Below are 25,130 nucleotides of genomic sequence, written 5' to 3'. Positions count from 1 at the left end.
TAGACAGTGAAAATACATAACTTAATTTTATTTTTGTCTTTAATATTTAGTCATATAATTATACTTCTTGGCTGCACTTATTTTAGCATGACTTAGTATTTTTAGATTATGATTATTTTAATTATGGCTTATTAATTAATAATATTTGTTATATGTGATTTCACTATCCTTTTTAATGAATATTTTAGTACAAATTCATCACTCATCTCAAATTTTGTGTTATTTTCTGAAGAAAACACTTTAATTAAATAGTTATATCTTACTAGGACTAAAGAAATATTTGAAGCACAAGTTATATATTTTGTATGAAGACGTTATCGAAAAAAAATCTGAGGTTGAAAAACCGGGCTTGTGTTGAGTTGGTTAACCCGATACCATTGATTTGGTTTGATATTTGAAAAACTCGAACGGATCTAATCCAGATACACGCCTAGTGCAAGGTATATTTGGACAGTCCCCCCCCCCCCCCCCCCCCCCCCCAAAAGTACGACTCCCTCCGTTACATATTACTTGTGCACTTTCTATTTTACACACTCTTTAAGAACTCATAAATAAGAATGTATTTTTAGTACATTACTCTTATCTCTCTTCAATTAATTGCACCTTAATCTATATTGGTTATTTTAAAAAATAATTAATGTTAAGGGAAAGTCAAAAATTAAATTAATTTTTGATTTTATAAATAAATAAGTATTTTGAGAAGGATATTTGTAGTAACGTGAATAACTAACATGGGACGGAGGGAGCACTGTACTAAAGAAACCGGGCCACGACCCAAATAGTTATGTGGATCTAGATTGTTCTAAAAAAAACTCTTAAAACCCTAAAAACTCTAAAACCCTAATATGCCACGCCACCCATCTCTTATAAATCTAACCATTGCCTCATCTCTTCTTCCATCACAGCAGCTTCCAACTACAACGCTAGTAATATCTGCCTTGCGCCCCCATCTCTCTTCTTTTTATAAAAAAACTCGTTTTAGGGCTTATTAATGTTCAGTTTTCAATATTCAAAATCGAAGCTTTTACTTCTCTTGTCAAATCAAGACAATTTATTTTTGTTAATGAAATCAAGATTGAGATTTTTAGATTTGAGTTAAAGCTGCCAAGCCATCTCTTATTTAGTTGTCAATATAATAGCTTTTTCCTCTTTTTAAAGGTTGTAGGTCAATAAAATCAAGAATTGTGGGGTTGATCTGTGATGATGAATTTATAAGGCTTGTTTCTCAAAACATTCGCAGTGGCCGCCTAACATCTTTCGCCTTTCGCCGGGCTTGAGAGATTATGCTGTTTTTTATCCTTCCTTGGATGTCTGAGATCTCCCTAAATCTTCTTTATTTGTGTTTTTTGGATCTTTAATTTGCTTATTTGTGTTTTTATCCCCCCAAATGTTCCTAATTTTTCTTTTTCTTTTGGTCCCTTTAATTTGTTCATTCATGTTTTATGTTTTGCTTTGAATGTTGGATATTTTTCTTTTTCTCCAACTAGAATGGATTAGACAGATTTGGAATTCTGATAAAGTTTGGTAATACATTGATGAAAATATTAATTATGTGGTGTCTATGATGATAAATTTTAAGGCTTGTTTCTCAAACATTCGCAGTGGCCGCCTAAGAGCTTTCGCCTTCGCCAGGCTTGAGAGTTTATGCTGCTTTTATCCTTCCTTGGATGTCTGAGATACCACATTTTTTGCCATTGTTGTTATAATGTAGAAAATAAATGGATATTTTACTTAAAGAAGTGTTGCTATATTGTGGTGTTTTGCTTTTGAAACTAACAATTTTGTTGCCAAATTTGGAATCTTTATGGCTTTATGTGGTTAAAGGTCATACCTTTGATGTTTCTTATGAAATCAGGGGATTTGGGACTAGAAAGTCTGCCCCTTTAGCAATGAAAGAGTTGCTATAGGGAGTAACAAGTCCCTGATAATTGAATCCATTCATCACTTTGTCAGCATTACAATGTTTATGTTTTGCTGATCATTATCGGATGGTACAATTTTTTATTGATTTAAAGAAGTTGCTTTGTTTTTTTTTTTTGGGGTCTTTTTGCTGTGTTTTTTCTAATGCTGATGATGATAGATCCAAAGGCTTGTTTCTCAAAACATTCGCAGTGGCCGCCTAAGAGCTTTCGCCTTCGCCAGGCTTGAGAGTTTATGCTGCTTTTATCCTTCCTTGGATGTCTGAGGCTTTTCACTATGTTGTTTAAATTTTAGCTATATATGATTTAGTTCTTACTTGATAATCTAATAATAACACTGCTTATGTGTAATTCCACTTAGGACTAGTGTTAACTTGCATTTGTTTTCTTGATGAACACTTTCTTTTTGGCCCCTGATGATAAATCTTAAGGCTTGTTTCTCAAACATTCGCAGTAGCCGCCTAAGTGCTTTCGCCTTCGCCAGGCTTGAGAGTTTATGCTGCTTTTATCCTTCCTTGGATGTCTGAGGCCTTTTCACTTAAGTTACTTAGACTCTTCAAGAGTGTTGCCGCATCCATCCTCTAAAAATACACTACTTTCGAAGGATCGGACACGCACCTGACAACATTTTAGGAGAGTCCGAGTAACTTAGCTTTTCACTATGATTAAATATTAGCTATGTATGACTCTATTCTTGCTTGATGATGAGCACTGATAATAACTGTACTGTATGTGTAACTCCTCTTAGAACTAGTTGTACTATGTTGCTTAATTTTTAACTATGCATGATTTTTCTTGCTTGATGATGAATTGGAGATATTGTATCTGTTTGTCCTCTTAGAGCTAGTGTTCACTTGTTGGCTTTTTCTTGATGAACCTTTTCATTTTGGCCCATGATGATATATCCTAAGGCTTGTTTCTCAAACATTCGCAGTGGCCGCCTAAGTGCTTTCGCCTTCGCCAGGCTTGAGAGCATATGCTGCTTCTATCCTTCCTTGGATGACTGAGGCTTTTTAATTATGTTCTTTAGTTTTTGGCTAATTTTTTCTTGGTTGGTGATGAATAGGAAACCAATGAAAACACTAGTGCATGTGTTACTCCTTTTAGGAGGACATGTTTGCTTGCCTTTTTATCTTTGATTAACTTTTTTCTTTTTGTCCCATGATGTTAAATCCTAAGGCTTGTTTCTCAAACATTCGCAGTGGCCGCCTAAGTGCTTTCGCCTTCGCCAGGCTTGAGAGCATATGCTGCTTCTATCCTTCCTTGGATGTCTGAGGATTTTCCCTATGTTGTCTAATTCTTAGCTATGCATGATTTATTCTTGCTTGATAATGAATCAGAAAGTAATAATTACACTGCTGTGTGCAACTCCTTTTAGAATGTGTTTGCTTGCCTTTTTTCTTTGATAAAACTTTTTCTTTTTGGCCCATGATGATAAATCCCAAGGCTTGTTTCTCAAAACATTCGCAGTGGCCGCCTAAGTGCTTTCGCCTTTCGCCGGGCTTGAGAGCATATGCTGCTTTTATCCTTCCTTGGATGTCTGAGTCCTTTCAATTGTTACAGTTTTACCTTTAAACTTACGTGTTACAATTGTTACTTGTGCCTTGCCCTGCCTTGTTTCCTACTTATAGTTTGATTCAAGATCTTATTCTCTTTGTTCTGTTGTGAAGCTAATGTGATACAATAGCATGCTTAAAGATTATTTAAGTTAGCTTTCATAGGGACCAGTAGGAGCTATCTGTAATTTTGTTGCTTGAGATTAGTTTTCTGGTGGAGGTCACTCATATTATATTCTTTTGTTAGATGATCAATGTGTTTTGGCAAATTCAGAGGGCTATGATTAAAAAGAGAGAGGATAGAGTGAAGAGTTTCTCAATGTTGAATGGGCTTTGGTAGATGAAGATGCATAATAAAGTGCTTCTAATATAGTTGCCCCTTTCTTTGAAAGCTGTTGGTGGCTTTATTGTTAGCCATATTGTGCATCTTTGTTCTATCTTTAGGTCCTTTCAACTTAAGTGTTCTTCACAATGAGACTACCATAAATACACTTGATATGAGCCCTTGCACTCAAACGAGTTTGTGCGCGTTTTACAAGACTCTTGTTTTAATTCTTTCTGTTTGTCATATTTGGTTGCTTTTAAAACTCATATTTCACAGGGTATATAAGCACATCCTTGTGTTAATGTTCTCCTCAATTTTTAGCTTTTTCGCTAGAATTTATGAGATTTATTGCACTGGTAATCTATTTTTTTTTTTGGATTCCTATAGCCCTATGATGCCGAAGGATGGATTTTCAAGTTTAACATATTTGAAATTGTAAAAGATTAAACTAAATCAAATTGAACTTGATTGTTTCATGACCAACATGTTTTCTTGATTTTACCCATATTAATATGTTGGTTCATTCAACCCAAAAAGGTCTAGTCGTTTTATGAGATTATGTGGAGCAAAAAGAGATGGATTATTATGACTGATTATTCAGACTACCTAAAAAGAAAAGTATAATCAATTGGTATATTGTGGAGCTACTAGCAATTCTGTTAGCTCTGGATGATGGATTGATAATAGTAGTCAGAATATCTAAACTGACACGTGACATTCTCACTCAAGCTCTAAGTTGGACACCAGGGTGTTTGAAAAGTTATAAAGCTATAATAATTAAATCTTATGTTTGAAAGTTATTAATGTATAGCAACTAAGTCTTATGATTTAATATTTGATTTGACGTTTAAAATAAGTGTTTGGGACAAGTTAGAAATATCTAGCAAAAGTCGGACAAATACAATTTTTAAAAATGATAATTAAAAAGTTACAATTACTTTTTAAAAATTATATAAATATAATTTATTCAAAATTTTAACTTTTTAATTGCAAGAAAGCAAACCTTCTTAAAATATTTATAGTACTTAATTTTAGGAGTTGTTATCATTAATGCATATTTTTTTATTTTTTTTTTCTTTCAAAACCATTCAATGTACTTTTTCAAAAAAACAAAATAAAATTAACTTCACATCTCATATTTCATCTGTTGTTTTAAAAAGATTTCTTTCTTTTGTTTTCTCCTCTTTATTCTTCTTTTTTATTTTCTTTTCACTTGATGATTCATGCATTTTTTTTTGTGATTAGATGAAATTATTTGAATTTATTAATATTAAGAAAACTACATCAAAAGATATGATATTAGAGAAGTACATGAAACTATATATCTAAAAAGTATAAAGTATATAACAAATCATATTATATGTATATATAGTGTATAACAAATCATATTATATGTATATAGAGTATATAACAACGCAATATACATGAAATATATATATATATATATATATATATATATATATATATATATATATATATATATATATATATACATGTTCAAAGAATTATAGTATAATATATATCATATAGATAATATACTTGTTTATTGATTAGAATTAGAATGCTAGTTGAGTATGTTGGAGATTTTTAGAAAAGTATTTAATGTGTTTTTATATATATTTAATTTTGCTATTACTAATTCGTGAAACTCCTTAGTTTTAGCCTTTTATTAATAGCAACATTTTTTATTTATGATTTGCCCCTCTACTAGTAGAAATAGTTTATATTTACCCCTCGTTATACTATCAGCACAAATTTGCCCCTGTCGTTACATAACTTGCAATATTTATCCCTATTTTTAACTGTGCTCCAGTATGACTATTAAAATTCCATGTGGCCTAACATTTGAATGAGGTGGGCGCCACATGACATGCCACCTCACTACTCTCTCCCCCCTCATTTCTTTCTTCTACCTCCAACCAAAGCCACCTCCCTACCGTTACATACCTTCAATGGTGAACTTAACTGGACCATTTCAGCCTTCCAAATCATCTACCACAAACTCCATCTTATAAGGCAAATTAGCTGATATTTGTTTGCCTTTATGAATAGCCACATGCTGTTTTAAAGTCCCAATTTTTCTATCTAAATCCAATTCTTGAATTTTGGTACATGATACACTTGCAATGGAACTGTAACCTTAACCTTAGAAATAACTTTCCCAATTGCCATACCTTCAATGGTGAACTTAACTGGACCATTTCAGCCTTCCAAATCATCTACCACAAACTCCATCTTATAAGGCAAATTAGCTGATATTTGTTTGCCTTTATGAATAGCCACATGCTGTTTTAAAGTCCCAATTTTTCTATCTAAATCCAATTCTTGAATTTTGGTACATGATACACTTGCAATGGAACTGTAACCTTAACCTTAGAAATAACTTTCCCAATTGCCACAGCATCTTTTTCATCAACTCCTTCATCTAAAGGGTTAACAATTGTAATGGACCTTGAAATGAAATACCCACTTCTTTTTTTAGGGGTTCTTGATTTATAAATCTTGATTTGGGTAAATGAGTTAGGAGTTAAGATGTTCTTGGATTTGGGTATGTTAAGAATTGATGATGATGAGAAGAAAGCTGGACTAGAAGAAGTCAGGGGGATTTTTTTTTTTAATTTCTTGATGGGATTTTTCTGGGGAGAGATTTGAGATTTTTGTGGTGGTGGTAATTTAATACTGAATTTTTCTTGACATTTCCTCTAGAAAACAAAATTACAAAGAAACAGATCTTAACATCAATAAGAAAAGGGCTTACAACTTCCAATGGTGGTAACAGATCTTAACAGCAATAAGAAAAGGGCTTACAACTTCTAATGGTGGTTTGAGGTGGCTTTGGTTGGAGGTGGAAGAAAGAAATGAAGAGGGAGATGGTGGTGAGGTGGCATGTCATGTGGCGCCCACCTTATCCAAATGTTAGGTCACGTGGAATTCTATTATCCATGATGGAGCACAGTTAGAAATAGGGGCAAATATTGCAAGTTATGTAACGGTAGGGGTAAATTTGTGCTGACAGTATAACAGGGGGTAAATATTGACTATTTCCAATAGTAGAGGGGTAAATTAGGCCCTTTTCCCTATATAAATTTATTACCATATTCATGCGAAATTGACCATATCTAAAGTTTTTTCCTTTCATCATTTATAGAGTATATTCTGTAAATTAAAAAATAGTTGTAGGTTCAGTTAATAATTGTATATTTACTAATATTTGTGTAAGTTCCCCAAATATCTAAGGTATGGAACGCTAATAGTCACATATGATGTAACTTAAAGGACATACATATATATTCCCAATTAAAACCCTTTTGAGTCTAGTTTTCAGTGCTTCAAATTGTTCATTATTTAAACATTTCTACAGAGAGTTATCACCAACTGAGAAGAGAGTTTGATGGAGTATTAGGGGTAGAAGTGAAGCACGAGTGCACCAGGGAGGACGTTAGACATAAAAACTAGCACCAAAAGGGCCGGAATTTATAGAAGACGGTTTTGGAGAAATTAGTTCCATTGTCAAGTGCAAGGCGTGTTTCTCCCGCACCCGAAACTATCTAAACTAATTCCCCAACATTGTAGGTGAGTTCTTAACACGACAAAAACTACATATTTATTTCCAAGTAATGATTCTAACAAGATTTGATCTTGAAATCGTTAGATACCCAACAAGGTATCTCTTTCCAAAGTTAGGTTTGGCCATTGAGGTAAACCTCTTGCTAACTGTTTTCTATTACGAGTCTTAAAAAAAAAATATTGATGGAATTCATTAAAAAAAACACTAAAATGTAGAATGACGACAACGTTTTTACTAAAGTGAACCATTCAAATTGGAGCAAAAGTTTGTGATATAAGGGAATACCTTGTTGAACCACTTAAAAGCCGAGAGCAAAAGTTTTTAGTAAAGTGAACCATTCAGAAAAATCACCGCTAAAGTTGAAACCATTCAAATTGGAGCAAAAGTTTGTGATATAAGGGAATAAATCAAGGTGAATGACGACAATGTTTTTACTAAAGTGAGAATATCATATCATGTATTTGTGTTAAAGTGTTTATTATTATAATAGATATGAGTTGTGATTTGAGCGAGTGGTTGATACTATCCGTTGAATGAAATAAAGTGCTCCAAGTAGTGTTCATTACAAAGCTTAAATCCTTGTTCTCTTAATTTTCTTTGATGCAAGACCTAATTTGATTTCATAACTGTTTGAGCAGCGAATGATATATTGTTGAACTGTTTTAATGAGACTTCGAAAAAATTGTTATTTGAGTTTAATGGTTTAAGAATTGTTTGTAACTTGTTTCGGGGGTTCCGAGATCTCTGAGAGAGGTTAGTAGTCCTTGAAACTACTCATGCAAGAGTGAATTATCGGTGTACAGCTGGTTTTCGGCACTGTAAAAAGCCTTGATTTAGGCTTATGTTTAACAGTGTGTCGTTGGTTCAGGCATTATAAAAAAACTCTGGTAAGACTTTATTAATATACATGCGGTATTAGTAGTCTTGATCTGTGCGGCACAATCGTGATAGGGCTTACAGTCCTTGACTATACAAATAAAAAGAATGAATGTCAGGCCCTCCCTATGAAGAACGAAAACAAGAAGAGTATTTCTTATGAAGCTATAAAGAATGAGGATTTTTCTTATGATTTTAAATTAAGTCATGTATATATGTAACTTTTCATGTCTTGTTCCAACTTTAGTGGGAGGATTATTTTACTTACGGCGTACTAATATGGTGTAATGACTTCCTATTTTTGTTTTTGGGACCTACATTGTCTTATGTGTAGATATATGTATTGTAGATGAGCATGTGACAAGTTAGAATTAATTTTTAATTGAAGTTAGAATTAATTTTTAATTGAAGGTTAACTGAAAATCTATTGTCCTGAACAATCTACATATTCTTTAGCGGCTCTATGAACAAATTTAGAATCATATGTAATTCATATTATTCATATGAATTTTTCAAGTTATTTGATTTTTTAAAGTTGAAATTTGTGAAATATTTTCGGACTAAGTTTTGAGCTTCTAAGAAGAATTCTTTCTTATTTAAATGTTTTGGTTCGCATGATAAGGTAAAAAAATATTTAGAAAGGAACGTGAAAGAAAAGTTAACAGAGAACAAAATATAGGATGACTTTGAGGCGTGAAGATATCCCTCGTATGCTGATTTGGGGGAAATACAAACGATTCTCTTCAGCATACAACATATGCTTGCAGATTTTTCTATACTACTTCGTTGGAATCCTTGTTAAGCAACCATCAAACCCTTTCAGAAAAGACATCTTATTTCATAAATAGACACATCTGTTCATCCAGATTTTGATTTAAAATTAAAATCCGAATAAACCAATTTTATGTTACAGAAATAAAAAATAAAAATAAAATATTTAATTTAGAAAACGACCCGGCCCGCTCCCAAGCCCAAATCCAAGTCAAAATCTTTGATATATAATATATAATATATTTATTGTGCACCTAATCTTTAAAAAATCATAGGTGTTTGAACATATAATCACATGCATAAATAGAATCTGCCGAAAAAACATTAAGGGGAAAACCCATATACTGAAATACCAAAAATAAGAAGATATCTGAAATTGGATGAGTGAAGAACAAAGAGAACTTCAAAGACTCTAATTTTGAGCGATTGTGAGATGAGATAATAGATAGATTAGTAGTAGTAGAAGAAAAAAGTGGAAGCTTGTAAAAGCAGCGTGCATGTGAGATGTAGTAGATAGAAGAAAAAGGTAGAAGGTTCTAAAAACAGTAGGAAGTAAAAGTAGTAGGAAAATAGAATGAAAAAGTAATTACTGTTTTACCCTTGTTCGTTCATGTTGGTTATCCCAATTGTGGCTTCTAAATATTTAGAATATATTTATTTACACACACTTGAGAGCATGTGTACTATATCAAAGTACATAAAAAGACAAAAACTTATAAGGCCTTAAATGAAGCCTTTCACAAGGGGTGTGGGAAGAGCCATTCAATTCCCAAAATATACAAACTATTCTAACAAAACGCTCGATCAAGTTAGGACACTGAATGACGATAGCTTCTCGGTTATGAATTCAGTGATGACATAACGTGGTATCAGAGCCTAAATTTTGAGAGTCCTAGGGGTTCATGACGTCATGCTAATCGAGTCTCATTTATTGTTACGAGGCCCCGTATCTATTAACGAGGGACTACATACTATAATCTTGCCCATGCCATTTAATTACTTTTTATCTTTTGCCACATAAAGATATTATTTAATAGGAAAAAAAAAATCATGAAAAAATAACTCGTTTTCAATTCAAGACTTGTAGTGTCCTTTGGCCCAAATTGTCTCAGCTTATATAGAACAAAATAAAATGAGGCAAATCTAACACTTTTACGTCATCAGAGAAGAGAACAAGCTAATATGAAATTAAAGTTAAAAACAATTTTATGATTTTAGTAACATCTCATATTCTCTCAGTTTTTACTTCCAACGAAGAACGTAAAAGCAACATCAGTAGAGCATCAAAAATGCCAAAGTGAATATGAGAAGTTGATAATGATGGTGTCACAAGATTCTACTATACGAAGCAAAAACTATTATTTCTACTACGTACTACCATTTTCAATGGTATTTGGTGAACTTTTTTTCAATTCAAGACTTATAGTGTCCTTTGGCCCAAATTGTCTCAGCTTATATAGAACAAAATAAAATGAGGCAAATCTAACACTTTTACGTCATCAGAGAAGAGAACAAGCTAATATGAAATTAAAGTAAAAAACAATTTTATGATTTTAGTAACATCTCATATTCTCTCAGTTTTTACTTCCAACGAAGAACGTAAAAGCAACATCAGTAGAGCATCAAAAATGCCAAAGTGAATATGAGAAGTTGATAATGATGGTGTCACAAGATTCTACTATACGAAGCAAAAACTATTATTTCTACTACGTACTACCATTTCAATGGTATTTGGTGAACTAGGAGGAAATTGATAGAAGCAGGAGCGAAGCCAGAACATTTGATAAGGAGGTTCAAGAAAAAGGGACTGGATGAAAAAGGGTTAAAAAAGTGTTGTTACAGAGCATCGAACCCGCAACCATGGGCTCAATAGTAGGCGCCTCAGCTGCTGAGCTGAGTTCTCCATTATGTTAAGGGAATGTAACATTAATATTTATACATGAATAAAAAAATTGACCTCATATATATAGTGCAATTTTCCGACGAAGGGGGTTCGATTGACACCCCTGTAGTTCCGCACCTGAATAGAAGATCGGGAAAGTTAACTTTGAATAAGAGAACTTTGAAGGAACAGTTTTATTTTTATTGAGGAGCTATGTAGAGTGTTAGATTATCAAATTTGGAAGAAGATTGAAAAAAAACTTTTGCTAGTGCTTAAAGCAATATAGTATTATTTTTTTTCTAAAAATTCTCCAATACTTCAACTTTCTAAAATAGTTTTTTTTTTTTAAAAAAAGACACTTTTAACTTCTCAAAAGCTTGGTCAAATAGTCCGTAGTTATTTTATTTATAGTGCTTGCAAGGACGTCTTCCTTTTTCTTCTTCTTTGATTTAATTTCTTACAGATTTACGTCAAAGAATATGTTGGTATCTCATATAATTTATCCATGAATGCAGTAAGGTTTTGGATTTTTATATAATATTTATTAATATTTTAATTATCTTAGTTTTTGAGTAAAATACTATGATTATTGACAAAAAAGAAGGAAGTGATTGAGAGTTCCTATGAGTATTAAACCATTCTACATTTGATTGATATTGGTAGCCAAACACAAAGTTTATTTAAGTGAAATTGTTTATAATTAATACATGAATTATGCTTAGTACCATGCTATGCCCACCTTGTACTTAAAAATCAAAAGTTGATTATGGAGATCTCGTGCGGTCATATATTAATACCACCACAAACAACTTTTAACATAAAAAGTCATTATCCAGTCCATTCTTAGTAGCAAATCCAGAATACTGTATCTAGTTATTGCTATAACATTAGTATAGTGTCAATGATATTGTTAGAACAATTTTTACAAGTCAAAGTCAGACAGTTTTCATGAGCCTTGTAAAATATTTTCTAATTACGTGGTCATTTGGTTGGTGGGATAAGAATAATAATTTCAATACATTTTATGAGATTATTTTATTCTACATTTGATAATGAGTGTGATTTAACCTAACCTCCGAATTATTTTATCTCATCATTTTAGTATAAAGGGTGGAATAAATTTTCTCATATAAAAAGTGTAATGGGGCGATAAAAAGTGTAGAGGTGTACCTGTGGCGTACATTAGGGCGATCAAGGACATGTATGATGGGGCCAAGACCCGGGTAAGGACTTTGGGAGGAGACTCAGAGCACTTCCCAGTGGTAATGGGGCTGCATCAGGGATCAGCTCTTAGCCCGTTTTTATTCTCCTTGGTGATCGATGGATTGACGCGGCAAATTCAAGGTGAGGTGCCATGGTGTATGTTATTTGCGGATGACATAGTCCTGATTGACGAGTCTCGCAGCGGGGTTAACGCTAAGCTGGAGGTTTGGAGACAAACTCTGGAGTCTAAAGGGTTCAAGTTGAGTAGGACCAAGACAGAGTACTTGGAGTGCAAGTTCAGTGATATAGTACAGGAGGCTGACGTGGAAGTGAAGCTTGGCACCCAGGTCATACAGAAGAAAGATAGTTTCAAGTATCTTGGGTCTATTATACAAGGAAATGGGGAGATTGATGATGACGTCACACATCGTATTGGTGCAGGATGGATGAAATGGAGGCTTGCTTCCGGAGTGTTGTGTGACAAGAAGGTGCCACCGAAACTTAAAGGCAAGTTCTACAAAGTGGTGGTTAGACCAACTATGTTGTATGGGTTGGAGTGTTGGCCAGTCAAGAAATCTCATGTTCAGAAGATGAAAGTGACGGAAATGAGAATGCTGCGATGGATGTGTGGGCACACTAGGAGTGATAGGATTAGGAATGAAGTCATCCGAGACAAGGTTGGAATAGCCTCAGTGGAAGACAAGATGCGGGAAGCGAGGTTGAGATGGTTTGGGCATGTGATGCGGAGAGATGAAAATGCCCCAGTGCGGAGGTGCGAGAGGTTGGCCAGTGACGGTTTCAGAAGAGGTAGAGGTAGGCCGAAGAAGTATTGGGGGGAAGTGATTAGACAGGACATGACCTTAGATAGGAGGGTATGGAGGACTCATATTAGGGTAGAAGGATAGTAGGTAGTCGCGTTTATCCTCCCTTAAGAGTAGTTATGTTGTTCTATAGTTTCTTGTCTCTTGATTTCTGCGAGTATCTGTTGGTTTATAATGACTTATTTACTTTCATTGTTTTCATTTTCATAGTTATTTATAGCAGTTAATTCTCCTTTTATCATGACTTTCTTGTTTTGTTATTTCTTGCTTTCATATTGTTTTTGATACGCTTGATCATATCTAACCTTTTGTCTTGTCCTTTTTTTTTCCTTTTTTTTTTTCTCTCCTCTCTTGAGCCGAGAGTCTTTCGGAAACAGCCGCCCTACCTTTCAAGGTGGTGGTTAGGTCTGCGTTAACTCTACCCTCCTCAGACCCCATATAGTGGGATTATACTGGGCTTGTTGTTGTTGTTGTTATTATATATACTAATGGAAAAGAAAAGAGAAAACATTAATGGAAAAGAGAAGTAAACAATAATTAAAAATTACTAAAAGGGAAGAAAGAAAAAGCCACCAAACCATCATTAAATCCACTGCATTTGAACCACAAACCGCCATTTTAACCTCAATTTGTCTGAAAAAAAGTTGCAAAAAAGCCAAAAAGAAAAAGAAAAAAAAATGATTTCTTCTTTTACTCTCTTCTTCTTGTTGCTTTAGCAAAGTGACAAAGAATCACTCTTTCATGGCCAAGCCTAAGCGTGTGTACCAGTTTTGGAAAGGCAACAATGTAAGTCCATATATTTAGCTCTTGAATTATTATGTTTTGGTATAATATAATTTTTTTTTTTTTGGTTGAGGTGGTGTTCTGTTTTGAAGTATATTGATAATTGGGTGTGCTTATATTGTGTTAAAGATTGACGGGTTGGTGTTAGTTTAGTGGAATTTGATGTGGGGTATACTGTTTCACTTTAGCTTGTCTTGAAGGAAAAACAAATGTAGAAACTTTGGTCTTTTTGGGGTGTTGGAATTGAGTTGTGTTTGTTGAATTCTTTGTCTTGAGTTTGTGGTTTTTCACTTTCTATGGATGGTTATTCACATTCTTGAAATAGTTGTGAAGAAGTAAAATTTGATGGGCACCCAAGAGTGTGGTTAATGAAGTGGGATGAGAATTGTGAGGTCTCAGGTTCAAATCTAAGCGGAGACAAAAACACTAGGTGCATTCTTTTCGTCTGTCTAAGCCTTGGTGCACAGAGTTATCCGGTACATGTGCTGGTGGGTGGCAGCAGGTACCCGTCGTTGATGGTCAGTAGTCTCAAATGGTTCCTTTGATCCATGAGTGGTTTTTCACTAGATGTATAATTGTTGGTTAGTTCTAATTAGTACAATAAACTAGAGGAATAATTGTTCAGTTCGGATGTCCTCAACCTTTGCCACTTGAACTAAGCCTATGATGATGTATCTTGTTGCTTGGTCATTTTTGTGAAAATTTGTCATTGGCATAATGCTTGTTGAGTTGAAGTATTGAAATGCTTAATGATTACCTGTGGAAACTTGTAATTTCGTCGTTTAAGAGCTTTGCTCCTCAAAGTGATTGTTATCGTTATGACCTCAACATACTGCATCTGGTATGATGTGGGTCATAATCTGCAAACTGATCTGTGATATTTCTAGTGGGATTGTCATTCAAGTCCTAAATTTTTTAGGATGTTTGCAAAATTTTAGAACTTGTATACAGGGATTTCCCCTTGTTAAATCAATTAAACTGCTACTCTCATCCAAAATAAAAAACGATTCTTCATTGATGCAAACAAGATACAAGACCCACCTATCGATAGGTGTTAAACTTAGGAAGCACTCGACAACTAGGGAGAGTGATTACATAACTTAGCGAGAATGTATAAAGGATTGATTGCAGTGCACTGCACTGCTTGATTACGCCAATTGTGGTATTGGTATATTAATACAATTATTACACAACCTACTATTATAGCACAGACATTGACTTTAATGGTGGTGCATTTATTGCAATGGCTCATTAATTATCTTATAGTTTAACATGACCCCTCAAGCTTAAAGTGAAGCAACTCGAGTTATTAATAATTTCTGGCTCTGATAACCAAACAATGCCGTGGCTCTGAACGACATTGTGGTACTAACTTGGCCCTGATTAGAAACATGTTATTGGAAAGAGACAATATGCTTTTCTCATGCACGCATTCTTCTATATGTATACATTGAAGAACTGTCCTTTGGACATATTGCTTTTGGCGATCACTATTAGCAAGGTACTTTTCTTATTGCAAGAGAAATGCTGACTAACACTTGCAAAATATGTGATCATGGTTGTACTATTTCTTCCCAAAGGAAAGAATGTATTGTTAAGTTTTTGTTGTCTGTAGTATATAGAGATAGCATATTCCATAGATGGAGGTACAATCATAATTCATCTGAGTAATAAATATATGACATTGTTGTTATTGTCAACATTTTCATCCATTTACTGTAAATTATTCAACTGAAATTGATGAGAAGTCACTAATTGTGAGCATCATTGGTTGACTCAAAAAAAAAAAAAAAAATTGTGAGCATCATAGTATTTGCAGAAATATGAACCACTTGGAAATTTCTGGTGTAACCTGGAAGTCTTCATTTAGCATAGACTATTAGTAGAGTAGGGTCAGCTGATAGATATAGAAGCACCACTACTTGATCTCTCCTAAGTAACAACATAGGCGAGTATGATTGTGATATCGGTATTGACAGAGAGCACCTATAATTCATCTTTACTTTTATTTGAGATTTTAAGTTTAACATTTACTGCAAAACTTAGTTGTAACATTGAGTTGCAATAACATTGAGATGCAATACCAGGGAATTGCTGATCAAACTTTCAAGTTCCTGATGTTCACTCACTTTTTTGTAAGAACGCCATAAGTTGACGCGTCTTTTGTTTCGAAATAGTAATATAGAAAACATGATGTTGGTTAAGGGTATTCCAACAATGTGATTCAGATAATACACTAATTGGTAAAATGAATATAAGGCATTGTTTCTGTTTACAAGGATTTGCTACCTGTTACAAACTCCTCAGAAACTGTAATGTAGTTGGGGATCTTGGCCTTCTTTGATCAATAAAAGGATCTATTGGTGCTTAGTGACAATCTGGAACGAAAAAGCTCACATCTTCTCAAACATGAGTACACTTGAAATTTTCAACCTCAAAGTAAAAAACTGTGGCAGATAAAGAATAAAAAAGTGACTGAGACGCGCCAGTTCACCTTCTACACCCAAGGGAACTAGTAAGAGTTGGACCCAGTTTTCCGTCAGTAAAGTAGCTTACGTATTGTGATCAATTGTTTGTTTCCTAAAACAAGAATCTATCTGTTGATTTCCTAACTGTGAGCATGAGTATTCTATTATTCACTTGGACATGTATTTGACTTTCTTCCTTTTTTTTTTTTTTTTTTTTTTTTTTTTTTTTGTGGTTTATGTAATGTGCAGAAATTCTTGCTTGGCGGGAGGCTAATGTTTGGACCAGATGCTAAGTCATTGATTATTACCTTCACGCTCATCCTTGTCCCTGTTGTTCTGTTTTGTGTATTTGTGGCAAGAAATCTTGTGCATGAACTCCAAACAGAAAGTGCAGGATATGCAATTTTGGTGATAGCTATTGTCTTCACAATTTATGTTAGTTTCTTATCTCTTCCTTTTAGGGGCTGTTAATGATCCATCACACGTTGCATACGTCTCAGAAAAAATACATGTGTTCCTTCTTCAATTTCTTTGAACAGAAGCCTGAGTTTCTACCTTTCCCTTTTTCCCTCCCAAAAAGGACTAGAGGCTTTGTTTTCTGCAAAGATACCAACATTGTCCACTCTGTTGCTTACATTGTTAGTAGCTGTCTTTACGCCCTTCATTTTGCTTGACTTTGATAACTGCCAAGGTGCTTTCTTCTTCTTTTCTTCACATAAGGTGAGCACTCGGTTCTTGAAGACACAGGCAAGTTGGGAGCATATATTCAGAGAGAGAAAATCACAAAAATGGTCTCTTACCTTTGGTAGTAGGTTCAAAATAGTCCTTAAGTATCACATGAGCAATTTTGGTCCTTTAAGTTTGTTAAAAGTGAGCAATTTTGGTGTCCATCAGATATTTGCCAAACTCTTATTGCTAAATTAATCAGAGCTGTGAAATTTCATTTTAACCAGAAACACCAGAAATTTCTGTCAAAATAACAGAAAGCGCAACATAAAAAACTACAACCAGAAATAACAGAAATTGCACCTTCGCAACCAGATTCTTGAAATAAACCAAAAATAACATAAACGGCAAAAAATGTACTTTTAAATGTGAGTTCCTGGTAAATATTTTCTATTTTCACAATTCCGATTAAATTTAAACAATCAAAGTTTGGTAAATATCTGATGGAGAGTGGAGACCAAAAGTGCTCATTTTTGGCAAATTTACAGCACCAAAACTACTCAGTTGATACTTAAGGGACTAATTTGAACCAACTACCAAAGATAAGGGACCAATTTATCATTTTCTCTCTTTATATATATTTTCTTGTGGGGTGTGCAGTTGGTTACAGTTGGAATCCCCTATAAGTGTCATAATGCTCTATTCTGTTTTTACTTGGTATTTCAGCATCGTAATGTGGTATTGGTTGCTGTAGGTCTTTACACTTCTGCTCTCAACATCAGCAAAGGATCCTGGCATTGTCCCTCGTAATTCTCATCCTCCAGAGGAAGTTCAAGGGTATGATTCTTCAGCTTCCGTTGAAGCTGGCAATGGACCTTTGCCTCAAGAAGTCCTTGTGAATGGTTTGCCTGTACAATTGAAATTTTGTAAAACGTGCATGTTGTACCGTCCACCAAGATGCTCTCATTGCTCGGTATGTGATAATTGTGTGGAACGATTTGATCACCATTGCCCTTGGGTGGGTCAATGCATTGGGAAGGTAATTACATCCGTTTTCTTTACTATTTCTTTCTCTTGAAGTTCAACGGAAAATCTGCTATTTGGAGCTTTTCTTACGCCTCCTAATTTATTTGGTTCATCTAAAGATGAAATGTGGCGACTGTATCCTGGCTCCGAATTGTTGATATTGGAAAAATGTTGACCAACTTACTTGTTGATTAGCAGTTGCAGGAGAGGGGTTTAATTATTATGTCTAATAGCTTGGTGTTTTAAACGTGTGATTGGAATATGTAGACTTCGGCTCAATGAATGTTTTTGCTTAACCAAGATGCAGCTCTTTGTTCTCAATGAAATGTTTTTGCTGAAGCTACTGATGTTGACATTGAACATGTTTCAATTCATAATATCTCTAATAAATCTTTTCTTAGACTATTGCTTTAATGTGATGAATATACATTCAAGATGCAAGTCACCATTGTTTATCTTTTAGATTTACACATCTGCTCTCAAAAAGTTGAGGGAGAAAAATGTACTGAGTTATGCCTACTACGTTTATATAAGTTTCTTATGTATATATATAAGAATTCTAGGAAAAGAGAAGCTTTTCTTCTACTTTAAATGTTGTTTAGATATCCTTTTGAGACACTTATTCCTTTTTTCTCTTTTTTTTTTTTAATTTTTGGTGCACAGCGGAACTATCGTTGCTTCTTTCTCCTTGTTTCTTCAACGGCCCTCCTTTGTGTTTTCGTCTTTTCCATATCAGCTTTGTATCTGAAACTTCTTATGGATGATTCTGGAACTATTTTGAAAGCTATCAAAGAATCACCAGTATCTGTGGCGTTGATGGCCTATTGTTTTATTGCACTGTGGTTTGTTGGAGGTCTAACTGGCTTCCATTTGTATCTCATAGGTACAAATCAGGTTAGTTTGGTTTTAAACCTCTTACTATTGATAATTTAACACTTTATCTGCTGTAGTGCATTTGAGTACTATCATAGTCATATTTTTTGTTCCTATATGATGACTCTGTTATTGTCACGGTGTTATTGGACACGAGCATGCATCCCTTCCAAATGTATGTTGGAAAGTTTAATACAAATGATTAGGGGAAATCTAGATGATAGTGACATAATTGTTCCCTGTTTGGCCTCTATTTGCTATCATAGAGGGAATTCTTTATTAACGTTCTTCATTGCATTTTTCGGTTATTTTTCAAGGGTCATTGTTTCCAAAAATGTGACAAATGTTTATATGATTCTGCTAATTCATGTATATTGGAGGAAGTGCAATGTTCTAGTTCAAGAATATGATCTATAGTTAAGACTTGAGATAATCCAATTTAAAATGTAAAACACGTATTTCCTTGAATAATATATGTTTGTTTTGGCTAGGCTTGTTGATTTGGCTATAAAGAACAAATACCAGAGCTTGTTCCATCTCATGCGCCTTTTCGTTTTGTTTCTATTTCATAAGATTCCTAAACAAGTTTTTCTCCCTTTTGCTTGGGGGAGGGGGGGTTGTGGGGTAAGTCACCTATTAGGATTCCTTAATCCTTACCTTCTATTAGAATCTTGTAATGCTCGATTAGTTTAAACTTTATTCTTCTTGCCTTCCATAAGTTTCGAAAGAAAAAGAATTGGAAAAACATTTGAAGGAGTAACGCTTTAGTAGTCAAAAACGAGTGCTTTGTATGCGAAGTAAACTTTACATCTATTTAGGGGGAAATGCTGATGAAAAAGGAATGGGATGAATATTATTTGTGATCCCATCACATTTTTGGAAAACTAGTTGATAGATATACAGCTTTAGTGGCTTTATAAATGCTGTTCGAAAAAAGAGATTGATCTCCTTCTGATTATACAACTTTTACTGGTTGATTGTATTTTGTGATAATGATGGTTGGGAAATTTATACGATATTGGTATGTCACAAAAATTGATTATGTTTTTACCTGGGACATCCTTTTTCTTTCGTCATGCTTAACTTTGACTTGTTTTAGTTACCAATGATCTCTGCAGACCACATATGAGAACTGCCGTTACAAGGAAGACAGCAGGGTCCGTGTATATAATCGGGGATGCATAACAAATTTTCTTCAACTATTCTGCTCAAGCACAGAACCTTCCAAAATCAATTTCCGTGGATATGTACAGGAAGAGGCATCAAAGCCTCCCAAGAGGAGTGACATTCAAGAAACAGATATAAATATCTCTGATGGGGATACAAGAATCAAGGTGGAAGACGATCTTGATATTGGAGATGATATTATGAAGATATCCCAGCGACGTAAATCTGAGGAAGTTGGAGATGTTAGAGGTAGAGGAAGTGACAGGTCGCCAATTGGTCGTTCGGAGGTTGATTTTGGATTTGGTCTCGAGTCTCAGTTTTCCTCCAGACCCTCATACTAGCTTGAACAGAACACGTGAAAGAAACCAAATTCAATATCACCTTTTTTTTTCCCCGGTACATTCCTAATTCCTCCTGCTGGCATTATTTGGAGCACTCAGAAGGAGGTTCAACTGATCATTTGTTGAGGTTTAAAATGTAAACGTAACTTATCACTAGCTATGAACGTGTCTGGTGTCTCTTTCTCGGGCTGCTCAGGCTCTTCCGGCTCGTGAGGGGATGAGATGACATCTTTGTTGGATAGTATGGATAGTTAGTTCACAAGTGTATTGCTGGTTTTAAGTATTTATTGGAAGAACTGTAGCTATATTACCAAAGGCTGTTTGGATTCTTTACTTTGTATGTGTCTCCTCTGGAATATTTTAACAACGTGTACATCTTTTCTTGTGGTTTGAGGTGCTTTTCAGCAAATTAAATACTGGCCGTGATTCAGATAAACATTGCTGTGAAAAGACTATTTCTTTGCATTTAATACAAAAGCAGCAGTTGAGTTTGTTCATGAGTCAGACAAGGATATAAAAACTCACATTTGAGCAAATAGTTTTACATTGTGTGTTGACCAAGGCAGAGAAAATGGATAGGATATTTGTAGAAGTGAGAGAAGACTGGTTATTCAAGGGAAGTACATGTAATTGCAAGTAATTTCAATTCAATAGATCTCCACATGCAAGTGTCATTTTGTGTTGTATAAATAATCCAGCATTAGGGGTTGGGTTAAAATGGGATTTGGATCGGGTTATAATGTGGATGGGTTAAATGACGTGGATGGTTTAATTGGACGACACATGGCAAATTTGGTACTTAAAAATCAGATGTGTGAGCTGTTAGAGGTTAATGACACAAATGGGTCAAATGTGTCACGGTGGTGACATAAATGAGCCTAACTAGTAATGAGTGGTAATGAGTGGCATGGATGAGCATTTCTAATAGTTCCATGATATATTTGAGTTTTTTCCCTAAATAATACGTACTCAAACTCTAACTCTGTATTAGTAACATATAAGAATTTTAGTCATGCATTCACATTAAACATCGAAGATTCAAATGAATCATCCAACTGAAAAGTTTCTATTTCTCAAAGCAATACTTTTTTTTGGTAACTAACTTTCTTGTATTAATCACCAAATTGAGCATTACATAACCATAGCACAGCTACCACAGCTTGCTATCTTAAAACAGTAAATACAATAATGTCAAAACTCAGTACTCGCGAAAACAAACTCCAAAAACTCCTAGGCCTCCTCAGAATTTGTATTGCTGCAGTTTAGTCCTAATCCCAGGTGAGGCTCTCACACATGATACATATGCAATTTCCTTAGCTAGCAGATGCCAGTCCCTTCTCCTCTTCTCGAAAATCCCAGTGTTGCATTCTATCCATATAGCATGAATCACTTCAGCAAATATCAGCTTAAAGACTGTAGCCTGTTGAGATTTCCCCTTCCCAACTTGTATGGTCCAGTTTGTGTATTGCTCCCAGCTTCCAGTAGTGACTACATTCCTATCCAACCATTGCAATATTCTCTTCCTTAAATTTCTGGTGTACTCCATGGTTTCATTGTGCATTTGACAGAGGGAGCACTTAACATTTTAACTTTCATTGTTAATGAACTTATTTACTTCAATTCAGATGCAGAGCCAGGATTTGAAGTTTATGGATTCTGAATTCTAACTTTTTAAGTTACTCGATACTAAATTAGTAATCTATATCTATAGACAAATATAAAGTTTGTGAACCAAAGCTACCGGATTCGATCGACACTGTTGTCGACACTCTAGCTTCGCCCTGCTTCAAACTTATCTTAAACTCATTTAAGATTTTAATAAAGTATTTTATTTTAACCTGTATTAACGAAACTTTTGCAATCATCTTCTAGAATCATCTACCACAACAAAAAAAGATCCAATAAATTCAAATCTGTACTACAATAAGTATAACCTTAGTTTAGAATTTTTACACAAATTAACCTAGCGATCCTACAAGAGTAGAAGTAAATAATAATGAAAGTACATTATAAGTAAAATAGTTTATAACTATATTTGAAAATAACTTTAGGATAGATCTTTATAAGCGTATATGAGCTCACTAAAGAAGCAAAATCTTAGACGTTTTAAGCATAAAAATTATTGTAATACCTAATAAACACTTCGGTTTTTAAAGATAATTTTGCTTCAAAGTTGCCCAAATTTTACCAGAACGTATAAGGACAAATAATATATTCTCTCCGTCCCAAATATAAAGGCAATTTAACTAATTTCGAAGCTAAATTGAGTTAGATTAATTGAATATCTTAAAAATAAATTTTAGATATGAAAATATACGGAAAATACTATAAATTGCAATTCTCCTATCAATATAGTGAAAAGATTCTTAAAATATTTGTTAAAGTTTATATAATTAACGTAATAAATATTTTGAGATAAAGGAGTAGAAAATAATTTGATAAGGAGGAAAACAAATTCACAAAAAGTCATTATAATATTGACCAATTACAAAGGCTCAAGTGGAATGTAATGATGGTAAAAGGTGAGACCAATTATAAAGGTCCAATGAATTGTCTTAGAAAATAAATGAGGGCAAAAATCAGAACAAGGAAAAAAAAAATCAAACTACGTGTAGAAGCTTTATAGGATCAAAATCAATGTGAGGACGACAAATTCTTTAGTTCCCTCTTATATATAGTTATAATTATAATATTTAGAAGTTTTAACACTTAGTTTTGTGAAGGTTAGTGATTTTTTTTTAGAAAATCAACTATTATTGTGGTATTGATATTTTGATTATCGAACTCAATTAGTTGTTGAGTTTTGATCTTGATAGATTATGTAAATATTAGATAGAATATTTTGTAATCTCCTATTTTAGGTTAGAATATTTTATATATTTTGTAATCTCCTATTTTAGGTTAGAATATTTTGTATATTAACCAATTCAAGGAATGAAAGGCATTCTTCCACCCCGCGTTCGCCGTCTCCAACATTCGCAATCACATTCCTGTGGTTCTTGAAATGGAGAATGCACAATACGGTACATGAGCGGAATTTTTTAAAATCCACGTCAAATCCCATAAGGTCCTACACCATATCATCGCACCAGAAAAAAGGAAGCAGGCAGCCCCTCCCTCCGATGAAGAAAAAGAGCTTTGGTCGACTCTTGATGCGACCGTGCTCCAGTGGATTTATTCCATGATTTCGAATGACCCTCTTACTACAATTCTTGAACCTGAAGCAACGGCCATGGAAACCTGGATTCGCTTGCGTGACATCTTCCAGGACCATCAAAACTCCCGTGCCGTAATGCTCGAACAAGAGTTTTCCACTACTAGGATGGAAGACTTCCCAAACGCTTCCGCGTATTGTCAAAGGCTCAAGAGCATCTCCGATTAATTAAAGAATGTGGGGGCTCCGGTTTCAAATTCCCGACTTGTTCTTCAGCTTGTTTCGGGTCTCACCGAAGCGTTCAAGGGTGTGGGAACGCAGATTCGCCACAGTAAACCATTGCCTCCATTCACTGAGGCGCGCTCCTCGCTTGTTCTGGAGGAATGAGAACAGGTGCTACAGGCGGCCCACACTACTCCTTCGGCGATGGTGGCTGCCACAGGTGGTGAGGATTCCTTTTTTTTTTTTTATAATACTTACAATCCTGGTCATGCTGTGAATAACAGGGGCAAAAATAACAACAACAAAGGCCGCAATTCTGGCCGTAGGAACGGCGCTGGCCGTGGTAACGGCGGCGGTAAGGGAGGCTGTGGTGGCAGCCGCGGTAACAGCGGCGGTAATTCGCAACCACAGCAAGGCAGCTGGCCGCGTCACCCTTCTCCTCACCCTTGGCAGCTTCCGAATTATGCATGGGGTTGGATGCCACAATGGGCCGTACCTCCTTGCCCATATCTGTCAACTTGGACCAGACCTGCGAAAGGCCCATCGGCCAAACAGCCAGGCGTACTGGGGCCTGCTCCCTAACCTCCGCAGCAGGCCTTTGTTGTTGCCCCGTATCATCAGATGTATGCCCCACCTTATGCTCCGTCTTATGCTCCAACAGACATCGAATCAGCAATGCATACGATGACTATGAATCCTCCGGATCAGAAGTGGTACATGGACACCGGTGCCACATCTCACATGACATCCACGAATGGTAATCTCTCGTCTTATTCTAATTTGAGCAATCATCATAATGGTATTGTTGTTGGTAATGGTCATTCAATTCCAATTCGTGGTTGTGGTCATACTCATTTACCTCCCCTAAACCCTCCTTTATCGTTGAAAAATGTCCTCCACGCCCCAAAACTCATTAAAAATTTAATCTCAGTTAGAAAGTTTACTACTGATAACTCTGTGACTGTCGATTTTGATCCATATGGGTTTTCTGTGAAAGATTTTCAGACGGGGATGCCAATAATGAGATGTGAGAGACGGGGCGATCTATATCCCATCACCACCACCATCACAAAAACAGCCAATTCTCCATCAATCTTTGTTGCTTTGTCTTCTTCTCTTTGGCATGATCGTTTGGGTCACCCGGGAGCGTCCATTTTGAATTCTCTTAGGATCAATAAAAGCATTGAATGTAATAATTCTAGTTGCTCTAGTATTTGTCGTTCTTGCGTGCTTGGTAAACATATTAAGTTGCCTTTTGTTCCGTCTAATTCGAACACTTGTATGCTATTTGATATTATTCATAGTGATTTATGGACTTCTCCTGTCTTAAGTTCCATGGGTCATCGGTATTATGTTCTTTTCTTGGATGATTTCTCAAAATATTTGTGGACTTTTCCCTTAGCTAAGAAATCTGATGTCTATGCTAAGTTCTTAGAATTTCGGGCCCATGTCCGAACACATTTCGAACGAGAAATAAAAAATGTCCAATGTGATAATGGGAGAGAATAT

The 25,130-nt window shown here is 34.9% G+C and overlaps 1 protein-coding gene and 8 non-coding genes across 9 annotated transcripts; all 9 read left to right on the top strand.

The window, feature by feature from the left end:
• The first annotated feature begins 1,192 nt into the window (after nt 1-1,192).
• LOC132616275 (small nucleolar RNA SNORD14) lies at nt 1,193-1,319 on the top strand. The gene has a single exon (XR_009573067.1). It is a non-coding gene; the product is annotated as a small nucleolar RNA SNORD14 (small nucleolar RNA).
• A 237-nt stretch (nt 1,320-1,556) lies between these two features.
• LOC132616271 (small nucleolar RNA SNORD14) lies at nt 1,557-1,679 on the top strand. Its single transcript, XR_009573063.1, has one exon. It is a non-coding gene; the product is annotated as a small nucleolar RNA SNORD14 (small nucleolar RNA).
• A 219-nt stretch (nt 1,680-1,898) lies between these two features.
• LOC132616400 (small nucleolar RNA snoR99) lies at nt 1,899-1,999 on the top strand. Its single transcript, XR_009573181.1, has one exon. It is a non-coding gene; the product is annotated as a small nucleolar RNA snoR99 (small nucleolar RNA).
• A 66-nt stretch (nt 2,000-2,065) lies between these two features.
• LOC132616276 (small nucleolar RNA SNORD14) lies at nt 2,066-2,189 on the top strand. Its single transcript, XR_009573068.1, has one exon. It is a non-coding gene; the product is annotated as a small nucleolar RNA SNORD14 (small nucleolar RNA).
• Nucleotides 2,190-2,327: 138 nt separating this feature from the next.
• Nucleotides 2,328-2,450, top strand: LOC132616273 (small nucleolar RNA SNORD14). Its single transcript, XR_009573065.1, has one exon. It is a non-coding gene; the product is annotated as a small nucleolar RNA SNORD14 (small nucleolar RNA).
• A 357-nt stretch (nt 2,451-2,807) lies between these two features.
• On the top strand, nt 2,808-2,930 carry LOC132616274 (small nucleolar RNA SNORD14). The gene has a single exon (XR_009573066.1). It is a non-coding gene; the product is annotated as a small nucleolar RNA SNORD14 (small nucleolar RNA).
• Nucleotides 2,931-3,075: 145 nt separating this feature from the next.
• LOC132616272 (small nucleolar RNA SNORD14) lies at nt 3,076-3,198 on the top strand. The gene has a single exon (XR_009573064.1). It is a non-coding gene; the product is annotated as a small nucleolar RNA SNORD14 (small nucleolar RNA).
• Nucleotides 3,199-3,342: 144 nt separating this feature from the next.
• LOC132616277 (small nucleolar RNA SNORD14) lies at nt 3,343-3,467 on the top strand. The gene has a single exon (XR_009573069.1). It is a non-coding gene; the product is annotated as a small nucleolar RNA SNORD14 (small nucleolar RNA).
• A 9,993-nt stretch (nt 3,468-13,460) lies between these two features.
• LOC132614709 (protein S-acyltransferase 8-like) lies at nt 13,461-20,681 on the top strand. The gene is made up of 5 exons (XM_060329238.1): nt 13,461-13,707; nt 16,422-16,607; nt 17,593-17,877; nt 18,528-18,758; nt 19,856-20,681. Exons 1-5 carry the CDS (start codon nt 13,663-13,665, stop codon nt 20,243-20,245), a joined length of 1,137 nt encoding a protein of 378 aa, XP_060185221.1. The 5' UTR covers nt 13,461-13,662; the 3' UTR covers nt 20,246-20,681.
• The last annotated feature ends 4,449 nt before the right edge of the window (nt 20,682-25,130 follow it).

The sequence above is a fragment of the Lycium barbarum genome, chromosome 10 (assembly GCF_019175385.1).
Source record: "Lycium barbarum isolate Lr01 chromosome 10, ASM1917538v2, whole genome shotgun sequence".
In the NCBI taxonomy this organism is placed as follows: Eukaryota; Viridiplantae; Streptophyta; class Magnoliopsida; order Solanales; family Solanaceae; genus Lycium; species Lycium barbarum.
Note: the sequence above shows the minus strand (reverse complement) of the source record. Positions and strands in the feature narration are given on the sequence as shown.